The 17,711-nt window shown below is 47.9% G+C and overlaps 2 protein-coding genes across 3 annotated transcripts in view; one reads left to right on the top strand and one right to left on the bottom strand.

Annotated features, from left to right (window-relative positions):
* Positions 1-370: 370 nt before the first annotated feature.
* Positions 371-12,778, bottom strand: SMIM7 (small integral membrane protein 7). Of its 2 annotated transcripts, XM_061149943.1 has the most exons (5): positions 12,384-12,468; positions 12,260-12,301; positions 11,715-11,767; positions 7,114-7,204; positions 371-1,459 (listed from the first exon to the last, which is right to left on the bottom strand). In XM_061149943.1, the coding sequence occupies exons 1-5, from the start codon at positions 12,407-12,409 to the stop codon at positions 1,444-1,446; spliced, it is 228 nt and encodes a 75-aa protein (XP_061005926.1). In that variant the 5' UTR covers positions 12,410-12,468; the 3' UTR covers positions 371-1,443. The 2 variants fall into 2 exon arrangements, with proteins under 2 accessions (XP_061005926.1, XP_061005927.1); XM_061149944.1 differs by lacking the exon at positions 371-1,459 and having other exon boundaries at positions 7,110-7,204; positions 12,384-12,778.
* A 930-nt stretch (positions 12,779-13,708) lies between these two features.
* Positions 13,709-17,711, top strand: part of TMEM38A (transmembrane protein 38A) — a 34,173-nt gene continuing 30,170 nt past the window's right edge. The window contains exon 1 of the mRNA XM_061149942.1: positions 13,709-13,876. Within this exon, the coding sequence (XP_061005925.1) occupies positions 13,753-13,876 (124 nt within the window). The 5' untranslated portion in view covers positions 13,709-13,752. The remainder of the gene's footprint in view (positions 13,877-17,711) is intronic.

Below are 17,711 nucleotides of genomic sequence, written 5' to 3'. Positions count from 1 at the left end.
CCTGGCCTAGAAAAACCCCTCCATTATCTCTCACTCGTTCTATTCTTTCAGGTGCAGCCCATCAAAATCTTGATTGCCCAATTCTTGCCCAATATATACTGAACAAAATCTGAAAAGGAATATCTAACAATGCTTCTTCTCTAACTTTTTGAAAGCCTCCATAATAAGACAAACCCTAGGTGTTTCCCACAATGTAATCTGCAACAACTCAAACTGAAAGTCAACTTCTATAGTAGAAATTAACACAACATTTTAAATCAACTCTACTTCAATAAAATAACTTTTAAACAGCCCAATGACAGTAACAAAAAAATAATGAGTAAAATAAGAAAGTCAACTTCTTGGTTAAAAAAATGTATAAACAAAAGGCCCTTTTTAGAAACGAGCTTTATTTTCAATTCTACTTAGTTCTAAAAGCCTGCATATTTATTTTTTCCTCCCACCAGGTTACCTACAAGCTTGGATTTCACACATCACACCAAATAAACCAAACACCTGTAAGATCCGGGTGCTCACCACCAGACGGCCATGTTGGTGATTAAATTCGGACTCGGATTCAAAGAAGCTTCTGTGCAAAATGCTGTATTTCCTCAAACGAGGCTTATTGTTTGTCAATCTTGAAATCATCCACTTAAAAAGCAGACCCCAAAACCCAAGCTTTCAGAACTGGATCCCAGTACCACTACATAAATCACTCTCATTCTAAAAACTCTACAATTAATGGTCCCCAAAAGTTACTTTAATAGAGGACTTCCAGGCAAGGCAAAGTTTCTCATAAAACCCCCATCCGCCCTGCCAACTGCTCTGCACCTCTCTTCCATGGGAACCCATAATACTTCACCCTCGAAGTCCTGGGGCAACCTTAGTGGCACGGGGTGGCCGAGCACAGCCCACTGTGATGGGGAAGGAATCTGGACCTGAACCAGCAACAATGAACTTGCTCAGTCGTCACAAACACAGTCCAACGAGAGGCTACATCAAACTGAAAAGCCAACCTTTCTGCTTCAGATCCCTGGATAAGAAAGATTTTTATAAATCTGTATAACTTGAACCAAAAAAGGATGGTTATTAAAAATAAACCAAAAAAGACACAGAAATGGGTTTCCAGGGAAAGCCTGGTAGAAGAGAGATTCTGCTCTGATTAAATAGCTTCTTTTATCTTTGGGGAATGCAACATTGTCCCAGCCCTTTACATACACTCTCCTCAGACTCTTTAAGTAGACAGCATTTCAAGGCAGCGATCAAAGCAAAAACATCTTTGAAAAGAAAACAGTGATGTGGCTGGGAAACCATGTGCATCTTGGTGAACATTTTTTCCACCCACCACAAGCTTGGACTTTCTGGGAAGGTCACTCGGTTTCTGGTCAGGAACATTCTTGAAGTTGTCAGGAATGGAGGAAGAGAGACTCTGAGAAGGTGTATTCTTGGTTCTGCATCTGGAGCTCAGGAACCAAACAGCCTGGAAAAATTAGAGGGCAAACCTCCATGAGGATGGGAAGCTGTAGCCTTGAAAACACTGTCAGGAAATATTTTCTGTTTACCATTACTAAGGGCTTCCCAGGTGGCACTAGCAGTAAAGAACCCACCTGCCAATGCAGGAGACTCAGAGAGGCAGGTTCAATCCCTGGGTTGGGAAGATCCCCTAGAGTAGGAAATACCAACCCACTTCAGTACTCTTGCCTGGAAAATTCCATGGACAGAGGAGCCTGATGGGCTACAGTCCACAGGACTGCAAAGAGTCAGACACATACTATTACTAAGATTATTTTACACCACTTTCTGATTTTACAAGTAACTTTATTACACAACAGTGTAAACACACTTAACACTCCTCAACTGTACACTTTAAAAAAAGTAACTCTTCTAAAAAGTATCTACATTTTATTTTAGCCCATGCTCTATCACTGCAAGTCAGTGGTGACTTTCATAAATGAAAAAGAGCTTTGAGTTAACAATTATTAGAGAACTGTTAACTGAAAAAATCTGTAACAGGAGAGGCCTAGAAACTGTGTAAATGTTCATGAAGTTCGGGAATGGTTATACAGGTTACAACACAGGCCTACAGGGGAAAACTACGGAGTTGTTAAAAATAAACACAGTTGACTCTTGAACAACACAGGTTCGAACATGTACCAGACCACTTATATGTGGATTTTTTTTTCCCAATAGTAAATACCGCAGTACTATAGGATCTAAGGTTTGGTTGCCTGGATTGTTCAACAGGAAATACTGCAGTACTACACGATCCAAGCTTGGCTGAATCTGTGGATGCAGGACTACGGATACGGAGGGCCAACTGTAAACTTATACTTGGATTTTCAACTTCGAGGAGACTCGACTCCCCTAACCCTTGTGCTGTCAATTAATAGTGTAAGGGAATTCTCTGTATTTTCTTTGCAACATTTCTATAAACCTAACTCTTTCCAAGATAAAAAGGTTATTTGAAAAACCAACAGATGGGGCAGGAACAACTGGGTCACACAGCAGACAAACGTAAGAAGCTGGATCCCTACCTCACACCATACACAAAAGTCAACTCAAAATGGATCACAGACCTAATTATTAAAACTATAAAACATCTACAAGAAACTTTTAGGTGAAAGTCCTTGTGACCTTGGGTTGAAAAGTGAAGTGAAAGTTGTATCTGACTCTTTGCGACCCATGGACTGTAGGCTCCTCTGGCCTGCCTCTGTCCATGGAATTCTCCAGGCAAGAATACTGGAGTAGGCTGCCATTCCCTTCTCCAGGGGAACCTTCCTGACCCAGGGATTGAACCAGTCCAACCATTGCAGGTGGACTCTTTACCGTCTGAGCCACCAGGGAAGCCTTGGATGAGGCAATGACCTTGAGGCTATAACATAAAAAGTACCAGCGACAAAAGAAACAGACACACTGGACTTCATCAAATTTGCGCTTCAGATGACACATCAAGAAACAGAAAAGACGGTCCACCAAATGGGAGGCAATACTTTGAAATAATTTACCTGATAAGGAACTGGTATCCAGAATGCAAAAAGAACCCTTACAATTACAACTTTAGCAATAATCCAACTAAAAACTGGCAAAAGATCTACACAGACATTTCACCAAAGAAGATATACAAATGGCCAACAGTTCGATGTCATTAACTTGTAAATCATTACAAGTTAATTACAATTACATTAACTTGTAAATCAACCTTCACATCCATTAGAAAGGCTATGATCAAAAAGATTGACAATAACAAGCATTAGCAAGGTCATGAAGAAATTGGAACTGTCAGACACTGCTAGTGGGAATGTAAATTGCTGAGCCACTTTGAAAAAGAGTCTGGCGGTTCCTCAAAAGGATAAATATAGTTACCATATGACCCAGCAATTCCACTCCTGGGTATATACCAGAGATCTGAAAACTTAAGTCCGCATAAACACTTGTACACAAATGTTTGTATCAGCATTATTCAAAATAGCCAAAAAGTGGGAACATCTCAAATATCCACCAACTGATGCGCAAACTGTGGCATATCAATACAATGGACTATTATTCAGTCATAGAAAGAAATGAAATAGTGACACACACTACAAGATGGAAGAACGTAGAAGAAACTATGCTGAATGAGGGCAGCCAGACAAAAAGCCATATATGACTCCATCAGTGTGAAATATGCAGGACAGGCAAGTCCATTAGAGACGGAAAGGAGATCAGTGGCTGCTTAAGGGTGGGGAAGGGACGAATGGGAAGGAACTGCTTAATGGGTAGTGGGTGTCCCTTGGGGTGGATGAAAACATTCTAGAATTAGAGGTGACCACTGCACAACCATATGAAAATACTACAAAATACTGAATTGTGAAGACTGACTTCCACGTTTTACTTAAAATCTTTTTCCATGGTTTGACACTTTCCTTTTCTCCCTATCTTCCCCTGCCCATAATTTTTTACAAATATTTCAACATAAAGAAGAGTTAAAAGGACAGTTCAGCAAACACCCACAAACACACAACCTACATTCTGCAATTAACACATCACTTTACCATGTATCCATCCATTTATCTACCCAATTATCCATCTACATAATTTTGGATATGTTTCAAGGGTGCAGATATCAGTGTCCTTGGTCTCTAAACATTCAGACACCTTTCTCCCTGTGAAGTGAAGTGAAGTGAAGTTGCTCAGTCGTGTCCGACTCTCTGTGACCCCATGGACTGCAGCCCACCAGGCTCCTCCGTCCGTGGGGTTTTCCAGGCGAGAGTCCTGGAGTGGTTGCCATTGCCTTCTCCACCTCTCCCTGTATTTCAAGCGTTTTGTTGTTGTTGTTCAGTCACTATGTCATGTCTGACTCTTTGCGACCCCATGGACTGCAGCACTTCAGGTTTCCCTGACCTTCACTATCTCCTGGAGTTAGCGCACTCATGTCCATTGAGTCGATGATGCCATCCAACCATCTCATACTCTGTTGCCCCCTTCTCCTGCTCTCAATCTTTCCCAACATCAGGGTCTTTTCCAATGAGTCAGCTTTTCTCATCAGGTGGCCAAAGTATTGGAGCTTCAGCTTCAGCATCAGTCCTTCCAATGAAAATCAGGGTTGATTCAAGCTTTTAGGACTTTTAAAAAATTTGTGAGCTCGGCTCCAACAATTACAAAAGTGAGTGTACAGAATGGTGAACCATCCCCTTGGACCCGCTGACTTCCACAGCATGGTTACCTCAGTGGACGGGCTGGACTAGATCCTTCTGATCCTTCCTCACTGGCAGTTACTTCCCTCACTCACTCATTCAGCATTTATTCAGTGTTACTGTGTGTAAGTCACAATGCCAGAGTGTGATGCTAGAGTGTACTTACAGGTACCTACCTTCTTTATTTTCTAAACATTTTCCTGAGTGTGTGTGTGGCTGGGAGTAGGGAGGCAGAATTCCCTGACAGCCCTGTGGTTAGGACTCTACACTCTCACTGCCGAGGGCCCAGGTTCTATCCTTGGTTGGGGAACTAAGTTCCCACAAACCATGCAGTATGGCCAAAAAGAAGAAAAGAAAATTCTGTGTAGACATGTTATCAGTGATGGTGTCATCACCATTGGTTTTATGAGTATCTTTTCAGCTACCTGACTCTTCTGTTCTTGGAGATTTAGGTGATTTCCACTTTTTAAAAACCTGAAAAAGCTAGTTGCTGCCTCTCTGACAGAGCCCTTTCTGGAGAGAAGCATCCCTCACTCAAGAGCACAGGCTGAAAGAGCTGGCCTAGGTCAGGGATCTATAAAGTCACAATCAAAATCAGGATCCTGGGCTACTGGCTAAGCTAGCCTTGGGCTGAGCTGAGAGGTTATGAAGCCTGAGGCTACCATCCTGATGGTCACAAGCCAGCAGACACAAGTAGTGAAGAAAGCTGGTCAGGTAAGAAAGGATGATGAAGCCAATGGACAGAGAAAGTGATGAGGACACCCCGAGTTCCCCTCTGCCCAGGCCACTTCCGGCACTACTACGCCTGTCTCCAGCGCTGCAAATGGCAGACTTCCTCTCGTTCTTTAGGTCTTGATTTCAATGGCGTCTTCTTAGCCTCTCCCTGACCATCCTAAACTGGGAGCCTCCCCCTTCAATTCTCCACCTTGCAATTGATTTTTTTCCTATTTTCTTGCTATGTCCCTGCTATTCTGTGCATTCACTAAGAGAAAGATGTTAGTCGCTCAGTTGTGTCTGACTCTTTGCGACCCCATGGGCTGTAGCCCGCCAGGCTCCTCCATCTGTGGGATTTTCCAGGCAAGAATACTGGAGTGGGTTGCCATTTCCTTCTCCAGTGGATCTTCCTGATCCACAGTTTGAACCTGGGTCTCCTGCATTGCAGGCAGATTCTTGACCGTTTGAGCAACCAGTGCATTCACTGAAGGCAGGGACTATGGCTGTTTCGGTCTCAAATGTAATCTTGGAGCACAGCCCTCAACAGACAGTTGAGAATAAATACTAAAAAATGAATGAAGGAGAAGCTCCCCAACACTTCTACTTTCTGTGAGGACTTAGTTATACTCTCTGCACTATTGCAAATTCCTTGATCTCTTCATGAGCCCTCTTTGTACCTAGGTAGGCCTCATCCAAATTCCCCAAAGGGGCCTTTCTAGGCATATTTTTGGGCTTCTCTGATGGCTCAGACACTAGAGAATATGCCTGCAATGCAGGAGATCCGGATTTGCTCCCTGGGTCAGGAAGATCCCCTGGAAAAGGGTATTGCAACTCACTCCAGCATTCTTATCTGGAGAATTCCATGGACAGAGGAACCTAGCAGGCTACAGTCCATGGGGTCGCAAAGAGTCAGACACAACTGAACGACTAATACTTGTCAGGCGCCCTTTACAATCCTCTTTCTGGGCTCCAAAATACTTTCCAGTGGCACAGAAACCCCTGCTCGCCTGACCTCCTAAATCCTAGAATCATCCCCTTAAACAGCTACTTGGCTGACACAAGGACCACCCAGCAACCCTAAGTTCAGCATCTCAATGACTCAAGACAGCCAACTTTTCATTCTCTTCCTCTTTAGAGAAAGGACACAGGGATGGGCCCAGCATGCCCTAGAACCCCTGATTCTCTTGTTTTTTTTTCCCCCGAGTCTGTTTACTATGCGTCTCGTAATTCATTAACGGCAGTATTGGAATTATGGCCCTGACACTGAAAGGAAAACCAATCCAACGGGATATTTTTCATCTAATGAGAACATATAAATAGGCACAAAAAACAGAAATAAATTCTGAATACACTTCTGCTGGCTTCCAGCAGGGTGGGAGCAAAACCCAGCAGCAAACTGGTCTCTCAAGCCGTATTTTCCACTTTGGCCAACGCCAAGCATAGGCTAAGCAAAACAGCTGGCAAGAGGTGATGGAGCCACAGGCTCCAGGGAAGTCATCTCTTGGCAGCTCCCGCCGAGGCACCGGGTGCAGACAGGACTTGGAGAACGCCATGCTCAAATCAAAGCTTCAGCCTGGACTGCAGGGACATAGTTTAACTCCTGTAGACCCCAGTTTCCTCTCGCGCATAGAGAGTTACTTTGAAAGCAGAAAGCATGACACAAAAGTGAAGACTGGGAGGACACAGAACCATCAGGAGGATCATTCTAGAGAACGACACTGGGAACAATGATGACGGCTGGACTTACACGATCATGCAGAACATCATGAAGACATTCCACAGGGCGATGAAGATTCGAAAGTATCTGAGGCTCAGCAGGAACTCCCGGATGTTGTCACCTGGGAAGTCAGAAAGCATTTTCACAAGCAGTGCTCACATTTCTGTTTTCACCACTGCACTGTACTTCTGAGGTCCCTGTCCGCCCCACACCCACTGCCCCCATATTCCAGCAGCAGCATGGCTTTTCCTTTGGGCCACCTCTGTTCCCCAACCCTGAGCACTCAGGCTATAGCTGCCACTGACCAACCCCGAGAGGACCAAGGCCCCAGCCTCTGAGTGGCTCAGGGAAAAGCACGTGACCCAAATCCGTCCAATGAGAGCTGGCCCTGGGACTTTGGCCCCAACTACTGGGAAAGAGGCACTTGCTTTTTCCCAGGGTTGCTGGGCTGTGACAATGGAAGCCCAGTTCTCTAAGGCAGTGGTTGGAAAACCATGGCTGGTCCACAGGCCAAAACCGGCCTCTGCTACCTACTTCTGTAGAGCCTAGGAGTGAAGAAATTTTTTTTTTTTTAGATTTAAAAAAAAAAGAATCAACAAAGCATTTAGTGAGACACAAGAAATTAATTACATGAAATTCAAATTTTAATGCCTGTAAATAAAACTTTATTAAAACACAGCCATGCCTATTCATTTACATACTGTCCATGAAGGCTTCCAAATCACAGAGGTGAACTGTTGCACCAGAGACTGATGGCCCACAAAGCCTAAACTATTTATGATCTGGCCCTCCACAGAAAAAATGTGGGTCGAGGGTCATCTTTATCAATACAAGCCAGCCTAACAGTAAAACCAACCCAGGAGGAAGAAGAGCTGCGGAGGGTCACGTGCTACAGGTCTGCCTTAAGCCCTGAACCCACATGTGTCTGAAGACCATTCTACCATTGGATGTTTCAATTCGCTTTATACATTTTGGGTTCTGAGCTGGTTTCCAGTATTTACAACTGAAGTGATAGTGTTAGGTGCTCAGTCGTGTCCAACTGTTTGACTCCATGAACTGTAGCCTGCCAGGCTCCTCTGTCCATAGAATTCTCTAGGCAAGAATACTAGAGCGGGTAGCCAGTCCCTTCTCCAGGGGATCTTCCCGACCCAGGGATTGAAGCCTGGTCTCCTGCATTGTAGATGGATTCTTTACTATCTGAGCCACCAGGGAAGCCCCTTACAACTGAAAAAGCATAGTAATTCAGGCAACTAAAATGAGAGTTCTGCTTTGGTGACGACTTACTCTAGTATACACTGATGCCAAGGAATAGAAACCACTCCAAGGAGAGGGAATTTGGTACATAAAGACTCCAGAGGGACTTCCCTGGCAGTCCAAGGATTAAGAATCTGCCTTCCAATACAGGAGATGCAGCTTAGATCCCTGGTTGGGGCAAGAAGATCCCACATGCCTCAGGGCAACTAAGGCCGTGTGCTGCAACTACTGAGCCCACACACCACAACTAGAGAGAAGCCTGTGCACCACAATGAAAGATCCCACATGCCACAATGAAGCTCTTGTGTGCCACAGCTAAGACCTGACACAACCAAAAAACATAAGTATTAGGAAAAAAAAAGATTCCAGAGATCTGGGTTCCAGAACCTTTCTCTGGGGTTTTGAGTTGATTGCCCAGCCTCTTAAGGCCTCCAGAATGAGATGAATGGATCTAGATGAGGTGCTCTACAAGGATGGCACCCCAAGTGCCATCCACAGACCAGGGCTGTCTAGGAAGTATGGAATACCAGGTGGGAGCCCAGAAACTTCCAGAGCAACCCAACATGATGGCCACTTGGCGCTGCTGCACCATCCAAGCACAAAAGCAGCACAAGGTCTTGCTCAACATAGTTTAGACAAGTCCAGCACTGCCCAAAGGGGTTTCCCTGGTGGCTCAGCGGTAAAGAACCTACCTGCAATGCAGGAGCCGCAGGAGACGTAGGTTTGATCCCTGGGTGGGGAAGATGCCCTGGAGGAGGGCATGGCAACTCACTCTAGTATTCTTGTCTGGAAAATCCCATGAACAGAGGAGCCTGGTGGGTTGCAGTCCATGGCGTTGCAAAGAGTCAGACCCAACTGAGCAACTGAACAACAGTATTGTCCAAGTCACGGGGTTAGTGACATGTAACACAGCCTCTGTAGTGTTGGCCCAGCACGGACTGCAAATGTCAGAGACAGGTCCATCCCCAGGACATCTGCAAGGCACTGCTTGGTGAGGCCCTTCTCTGAGCCCAGGATCACAAAACTGGCCTCTCTTCCTCTCAGCAAAGGCTGACTAAAGGCCACTAGTTCAGGGGGTACAGGGAGGAATGAGATGGGGTATCCCCACCCTAAGGAGCTCCCAGGGAGGACAAATACTAAACAAGTAACCACATAACTGATTATTCACTGTGAGTGCTGTGGGAGCTGTAATGGGGTACCCAACCTGGCATGCGTCAGGAGGGAAAGGGGTCAGAAGAAGTCTCAATGAGAAAGTGCATAAGCTTGGACGTTAAAGATGGGCTGAAGTTTACTGCCCTTCCGCACAGGCGACCTGGGCCTATGTGTGCCCCAGTTTCTTCCAGTATAAATGGGGACGATGTGGGACTGGGAAGGCTGCTGCACAGTGCCCATTATATAGCATGCTCTCGATAAATGCAGTCACTATGATATTAGGGGTCAGCCAAGCAGACGATGGAGAGAGAGGAGCATTCTCTGCAGGGGCAACAGCCCACACAGAGTCCTAGCTTGAAGGAGCCTTGCAAGAAGCCCCCAATCAGAGAAAAGTCACTGTTCTGACCATCCTTGTCATCAATGCTCCTGCTACCTCCAAGCTAAAATAGTGCCTTCCACATAGTGGGTAAGCAACGTACACAACTGCTGAATGAATGCATGCATATATGAATGAATGAACAGATGGATAGTCTAGTGATTTGAGAGGACAACCTCTGGAGACAGAAAAACCCAGGCTCAAATCCTCATGCTGTCACTGATTTGCTGGGTGGCCACAAAAAAGTTGAGCTATATTTCTGAGCCTCAGTTTCCTCATCTGTAACACAGGAAAATTCTCCTTACCTTTTAGAAACAGAGGTGGAATGAAGTACCTGTAGGAAGAACCTAACAAGGCAACCACCACCAGGCAGGCTGCTGAGAAAGGAGAGCTGTCAGACTGTCTGTTCAGAGTCACAGCTCCTCAGGGTTCCTGTTGCCCCCATGCAATGCTCCATCATAGCACCTACGACCTTGGCTGCAATGCCACCTCCTCAGAGGGCCTTCCCTCCACACAAGGAAGCCGGAGCAGCAACCCCATTGCTATCCTCCCCTGACATCTTCTCCTTCACTGTCTGCTCTTTGTTGAGAAACTGTTTGTCCCACTCGGTGCAACTACAACCCAAAGGCAGGAATTACATGTCTTGTTCCCTCCTGTGTTCCCAGCATTCAGCACAGTAGCTAGTATATAGCAGGAACTCAACAAATGCTAGGTGAATGAGTGGATGAATGGATACAATAGTCAGGTACAGGTCCCATTAGACTCCAAATAGTTATATGAGTCAATTTAGCTGCAAGTATCGGAGAAGGCAATGGCACCCCACTCCAGTACTCTTGCCTGGAAAATCCCATGGACGGAGGAGCCTGGTAGGCTACAGTCCATGGGGTCGCGAAGAGTCGGACACGACTGAGCGACTTCACTTTCACTTTTCACTTTCATGCACTGGAGAAGGAAATGGCAACCCACTCCAGTATTCTTGCCTGGAGAATCCCAGGGATGGGAGCCTGGTGGGCTGCCGTCTATGGGGTCACACAGAGTTGGACACGACTGATGTAACTTAGCAGCAGCAGCAGCAGCTGCAAGTATACATTCAAGGGCCACCAGGGGCCAGGCAGGTAAAAGGCTATAAAGATAAGGGGGCGGAGGCTGGGATAAGCTAGAGTCCACAGGCCCCACTTTGATGGGGTCTGCTTCTCAACTCCCATTCAACAGATGCCAAAAGGTCTCTTGAACTCCAAGTTGTAGAACGTTCTAATTTACATCTGAATTTTTCTATGACATCTCCTGGCTCATTTGAAAGCTAATCTAATTGAACATTAAATTAATCTAATTGAAAATTAAACAGGTCTACAGCATTCTGAACCCACTCCAATATTCTTGCCTGGAGAATCCATGAACAGAGAAGCCTGTGGGTGCCCTGTGGGGGGGCTCTGGTTCATGAGGCTGCAAAGAGCTGAACACAGCTTAACGACTAAACAATAACAACAGCATTCTGAAGATAATACCTATTTGTGAGGATATTCATTCATTCACACTGGAATATTGGAACTTCAAGCAGGCAAGGAAGCCAAAACAAGTTGGAGCCTCTTTTCTGGAGCTTAAGATCAAGTGTGAGAAGCAGATATTAGCCAGATGATAGCACACACTGAAGAAAAGTATAACTGTAAAAAGTGATGTGAGTGCTGACCTATGCAAGGAGGCCTGGTAAGAGAAACAAGTGGATGACAAAGGTGGGTAGAAGGAACAGCACAAACTCGGGCCACCCCCCACCACACACACTTAAAACTGATGAGAAAAAACTGTCCTCTCCGAAATGCACCAATTTCAGAGTCCTGAAAGGAGGCCTTACCTGTGCTGGGCTCCCTCGACTCCTCCCCAAAGCCCTGCGTGTCCTTCTTTTTCCTACAAAGAGAAGCAGACAGCGTCTATTTTCAATAGGACAAACACATCACTTGGTCCCCAGGCCCTGATCCCCAGCTCAGAGGAGAGTTCTAGCCCTACCGCTGGTTTGCTGTGACTTCGAGCAGTTCAGTGATTCTCCCTGGACCACCACTTGCCCCGCCAATCACAGCTATGACTACAGCCATCGACGGGGTGGAGGCGGTGGTCCGAGGGTGCCAGATGCGGGGCTGAGAATACACGTTAGGGCTAAGAGATTCTCGGCGGACGGGCCTGAGGCTCTCATGGGTGCGAGCAGAGGGATACTGGGGGAACTGAGAGTCTGGATTTCAAGTCGCGGTGGCGCAGACAGTCATAGAAGGACGGACCCGAATGGAGGCGGAACTAGAGGCCGGGACTTGGGGGCGGGGCCGGGGTCGTAGGGTAGGCTCACGCTCGCTGGGGCGGGGCTACAGTTCCCCCGGATGGAGCCACGGTCCAACGCGGCCTACTCACAGCTTAAAGTTGAGCACCGCCCCAGCGTTCATCAACAGCGTCCTGCAGAGGAAGAATACGGTTACCTAGACCGCCCCCCACCGTACAGGGCCCTCACGTCCCATCCGCTGATCCTCCTAATTACCCAAACAGCAGGATGTCTCCGATCATCGTTACGGCCGGAGAGTCCGTCAGAACAGGAAGCGGAAACCTCGGGGAGGGAGGGGAGAGACACATGAGCCAACCAATCTGGAAGCAGCTCTGGAGAGGGGTGAGCCAATCAAAGGCCAAGGCGGGCAGAGTCCCGCCTTCTACAGGCCAAGCCCCTTAAAGGAAGAGACAGCGCCGCTCCTTGCTTGAAAAGTGTTAGTGAAAGTGTTAGTCGCTCAGTCGTATCCAACTCTTTTGTGACCACATGGACTGTAGCCCCTCAGGCGCCTCTGTCCATGGACTTCTCCAGGCAAGAATACTGGAGTGGGTTGCCATTCCCTTCTTCCGGGAATCTTTCCGACCCAGGGCTCGAATCCACACGTCCCGCATTGCAGGCAGATTCTTCACCATCTGAGCCCCCAGGCCTTGAACGTAACCAAGAAAGGGCGGGGCGAGAACGTGACGTCACCCAACGGGGGAGGAGCCATGTGAGGGCCGGATTGGGTCATGGATTGGAAGCCGCTCGCCGGTGTGAGTGACCAGCGCTCCAGACCACTAGCGCAGAAGCTGCTGCGCTAGGCTTTCAAAGGATGCGGCCTCTGGAAAAACGGGATCTTTTGATCTTAAACTGCATAGGGGAATGGATCCCGACTCAGTGGGCTCTCCCTGACATATACATCCCGACTGTTGGGTTCCAAAAGGGTCTCCTCCTGGGCCCCACGGAAGGCAAGAGCCCCACTAGCCGGCGGCACTGCCGGGGGCGGGGGTTCCTACTGAGCGGTTCCTTCGGAGGACGTGATTCCTCGCGGGGGACAGAAGTTATGACTTAGAGCTGGGATCATGACAGATCGATAGAGGACGAGGGATCTGACCAAAAAGACCCTATGGGGAACGGGAGTATGGGGTTCATAATTGATTCGGTTCCATGGGGGTTTGGCGGTCTCGATCCAAGGGCTCCATAGAGGACGTGGGTTCTAACCGAGCCCCACAGGAGTGGGGTCCTGAATGATCCGTCCCGCCTGAGGGGGCTCCTTGAGGAACAGATATCGCCCCCCTCCAAGGATAGATTCCGTGTCCAACTCAAACTCCACAGCGACCCCACACCCGGCATCATCCACCCACCCCACTCTCCCGGGCTGGACTGTATCGGGTCATGATGGCCCGAGAGACGGAGTGTGGGACGCTGGACCGACCGAGATCCATGGGACTGGACCCCGCCTGGAGGCCAGCGGTCGCTCCTCCTCTCCCGCGGGGGCCGGGTTGGGGCGGCGCCTGGCGGGCGGGGGCGGGTCCAGCGGCGGGGGCGCAGTTGCCAGCGACGGGACGCACCGGGCCGGGGGCTGGGGTGGGACCCGGTGGGCGCCATGGAGCTGCTCTCGGCACTGAGCCTGGGCGAGCTTGCGCTCAGCTTCTCGCGGGTGCCCCTCTTCCCTGTTTTCGACCTTAGCTATTTCATCGTCTCCATCCTCTACCTCAAGTATGAGCCAGGTGAGCCAGGGCCGGGGTGCTGGAGAGGGCTGGCATTGCGGGGCGGGAGACGGGAGGAAACCCAGGGGTCTGGAGGAGGGGAAAGGCCTGGATCGTGGGGAAACAGTTCCAGGGGCCGGTTCGGGGAAGCCAGCAGGTTCTGGTATCGTGGGGGCAGGCAGAGGGGACAGATGTGAGCGAGGGCAAGGAGAGAAGCCCCTGGGATTGTGGGGCTGGGGGAGGGGAAGCAGATGCAGGAGAGGAACGTGATTGTCCAGAGGAGTGGGGAACAGGTGCTGGGGAGGATGCGGGGAGAGAGAAGGTCAGGAATCCTGGCAGGAGAGGGTCGCATGAACTTGGGCGAGGGGCTAGGTCGTGGTGAGGGCGCAGGCGGGGGTCGGCTCTGCTGGCCAGGTCACAAGTCCTGGCTGCCTGCAGCCATGACCTCTCTCCTTGCCCTTGGCGCCGGGGAGCCAAAGCCGCAGCTGAGTGTCTATATAAGGGCCGGCAGTGCTGGGGGCTGTGATCAGGTTCAGAGAAAGTGACACCGATGCCGCTTCCCTGCTGTGGCTCTGGGGCAACCTCTTCTCCCTTTGCCTGGTCCGAGGCTGTGCTGGATCTCGGAGCCCGGCGGGAATTCTTCCAGCTCTGGCCCGGATCCTTTCCACTTATTGAGCAGGACCGGCCCTAGGGCAGGGTAATTTGGGGTCAGCCTCCTCCCACCAGCTCCAGACCCTCTTGGAGAATCGCTGGGGGAAGACCCAGAGTCTTGGATTTTTTTTTTTTTTTTTTTCAGTAGGGGTAAATGGCCTCCTTAGAATGCAGCCTATTTTTATACAAGGCTTAGGGAGTGTTTCTTATTCATCTCCTCCTATTTTAATAACTCTAGCACAACAGCAAACTAAAGGGACAATAGAATTTTAGCTTTAGAAAAAAGACCTGAAACTTTGTGATCCTTTCTCCCACTTAGATGTAAATTACTCTTGTATCCTCTCAGAAATAGCTTTTTTTTTTTTTTAAGATGATAAAGATAGGTGCTAGTGTACATTAAAGAGAAAAATCAAATTGAAAAGCCTAAAGGAAAAAAGAGATAATTACAGTAGATGTTGTGGCCGCCTTCCAGACCTCCCTTCTCTGCATTTATACCCCTGTAGTTATGGATGTAAATGCACAGTCTTATGCAAATAGGATCGTCCTCTGCCTGCCGAGTGTTTCTATTCTGTTTTATTTTAGCTCGTCCACATGCCAGAGCCTATTTCTTTATAAGCGCTTTTGGAAAGCAGTTACTTTGCAAAGCAAAATAAGCTTTGTATTGTCTTAACCCGAACACAGGGCTGTATTTCCTGTCTGCAGATGAATTCCTGGTGGCTCATACCAGGTCTCTTGGGCAAGTACAGAACCTAGCACACATTGGGAAATCTAGAATTGTGGAGGGCAGGAGCCTGGTAGTGATGTAGGACACAAGTGTCTGGAAGGAAAGTGGTCTCTGGGCTGGCTGGGAGCACGCAGGAGGGGTTGAGACATTCCTGCTGGAGTCACAGAGTAAATCTCCTGGACTTGAAGTGCTGGAGCCTGAAGGTTCTTGAAGGTTGAGAGAGTGCCTTAGAGGCTCCTGGGGGCCCCCCCTTCCCCTATCTCATCTCTACTCCAGGCCAACTGAATCCTGGGATAGAGACCTGGCATGCTCTTGTTTCAAGCTCTCCTCCCCTAGGGATGCTGAGGAAATAGAGGCTAAGCTAATTTACATATACAATCAACCTGTGGTCCCATAGCTGGTAGATGACAACCTTGGGATTCCAACCCAGGTCTGCTTGACCCCAAGAATCACTACAGTTGTTCTGGAGGACTTGCCTACCCTTAGAAAAGGGAGGCATTGGGCTTAGCTATTAGCCCCCCAGTTTGGTGTTTCTGCTAAGCCTCTGTAAAGGTTTCTTTTCAGAGTCTGTGTGCTGTTTGCAGGGCCAGCTAGAGAATGCATGAGCCCCTAGGAATTTTGTGAACCTGAAAGCCAATAATCTTAAGGAATAATCTTCAAACTGGAAGTCAGTTCTGCCTTTAAAAGCAGTGAGTAAACACCAGGGAGGTTATTTTGCTTACATGAGTGTCAGTTTGCTCATCTGTGAAATGGACTCATTGGTACAATAATCTGGGTTCCCTTACCTGGCTCCTGTGAAGATCTGTTGAGAACTTGGTCAGTAGTTAGGTCTAAGGCACTTGTGAGAGGTAGTAGAACGATTTGTAAGGCATGGGGCAATGTGTTCCCTGGGCTGCAGGCGTTTTCTGGGTCAGGCTTTCATGAGAATCCTGAATGAGGAAGAAGCACAACGTGTGGTCCTCAGGTGAACAGCATCTGTGACCCCTGGGTTAAGAAATGCAGGCTCCCCACTCAGACCTACTGAAACAGACTCTGCATTTGAACAGGATCCCTGCAAGTGTACTAACATTTGAGAAATGATGGACTAAAAGAACCTGGAGCTCCTCAATAGGGCAGGGAGGGCCAAATCTGACTCACCTCTAAGATGCCTAGCTCTACGCAAGAAGAGAAGAAGGTGTGGTTGCTGGCTGCATGATTGAGGGAATGAGTGGATGAATGATTGAATGACAATCAATGGCTACTTTAAGACCTGATCCATGCAAAGAGCCTCCCAGACTAGAAGTTCTCAAGTATGACTACATATTAGAGTCACCTGGAGAGCTTTGAAGATTCCTGTTGTCCAGGGAGTACCACTTCATCATGAAAATCAGAATTGCAGGGGATGGTACCCCCATTAATATTTTTTAAAGTTCCCCAGATGAGATCCAGTTTTCTGCACCAGTGTTTCCTAACCTCAACACCAGTGACAGTTAGAGCCAGATCATCCTCTGTGGTGGGGGCCATCCTGTGAGTTTCAGGATGTTTCACAGCATCTCTAGCCTGACCCACTAGAGGCCAGGAGCACACCCCAATTGTGACAACCAAAAATGTCCCCAGATGTTGCCAGTGTCAGTTAACTGGCACATTAACAGTGCCAGTTAAGAATCATAAATCTAGACTGAGTCTTAAACTCCCGTGCTTTCAAGGGCCTGGCAGGTCACATATGGAAAGGAGTAAGACAGCCAGGTGAGGACAGTCCCCGGGTGAGATCCAGCCATGTGCATCGCCACCTGATTGGGGCTGGAACTAGCAGAACTAATTTTTCAAGGGAAGCTAGAAATGTGATTTGCAGCTTCCTACGTTTATATGTACAATGTCACGAACCTCCGTCCATAGTTCATCAGGCTCTCTGTCTATCAGATCTAGTCTCTTAAATCTATTTCTCACTTCCACTGCATAGTCATAAGGGATTTGATTTAGGTCATATCTGAGTGGTCTAGTGGTGTTCCCTACTTTCTTCAGTTTAAGTCTGAATTTGGCAATAAGGAGTTCATGATCTGAGCCACAGTCAGCTCCTGGTCTTGTTTTGGCTGACTGTATAGAGCTTCTCCATCTTTGGCTGAAAAGAATATAATCAATCTGATTTCGGTGTTGACCATCTGTGATGTCCATGTGTAGTCTTCTCTTGTGTTGTTGGAAGAGGGTGTTTGCTATGACCAGTGCGTTCTCTTGGCAAAACTCTATTAGCCTTTACCTTGCTTCATTCCGTACTCCAAGGCCAAATTTGCCTGTTGCTCCAGGTGTTTCTTGACTTCCTACTTTTGCATTCCAGTCCCCTATAATCAAAAGGACATCTTTTTTGGGTGTTAGTTCTAAAAGATCTTGTAGGTCTTCACAGAACCGTTCAACTTCAGCTTCTTCAGCATTACTGGTTGGGGCATAGGCTTGGATTACCGTGATATTGAATGGTTTGCCTTGGAAATGAACAGAGATCATTCTGTC

This window comes from Dama dama, chromosome 9 (genome assembly GCF_033118175.1).
Source record: "Dama dama isolate Ldn47 chromosome 9, ASM3311817v1, whole genome shotgun sequence".
In the NCBI taxonomy this organism is placed as follows: Eukaryota; Metazoa; Chordata; class Mammalia; order Artiodactyla; family Cervidae; genus Dama; species Dama dama.
The sequence above is the reverse complement of the archived record's forward strand: the minus strand, read 5'-3'. Positions and strand labels throughout refer to the sequence as shown.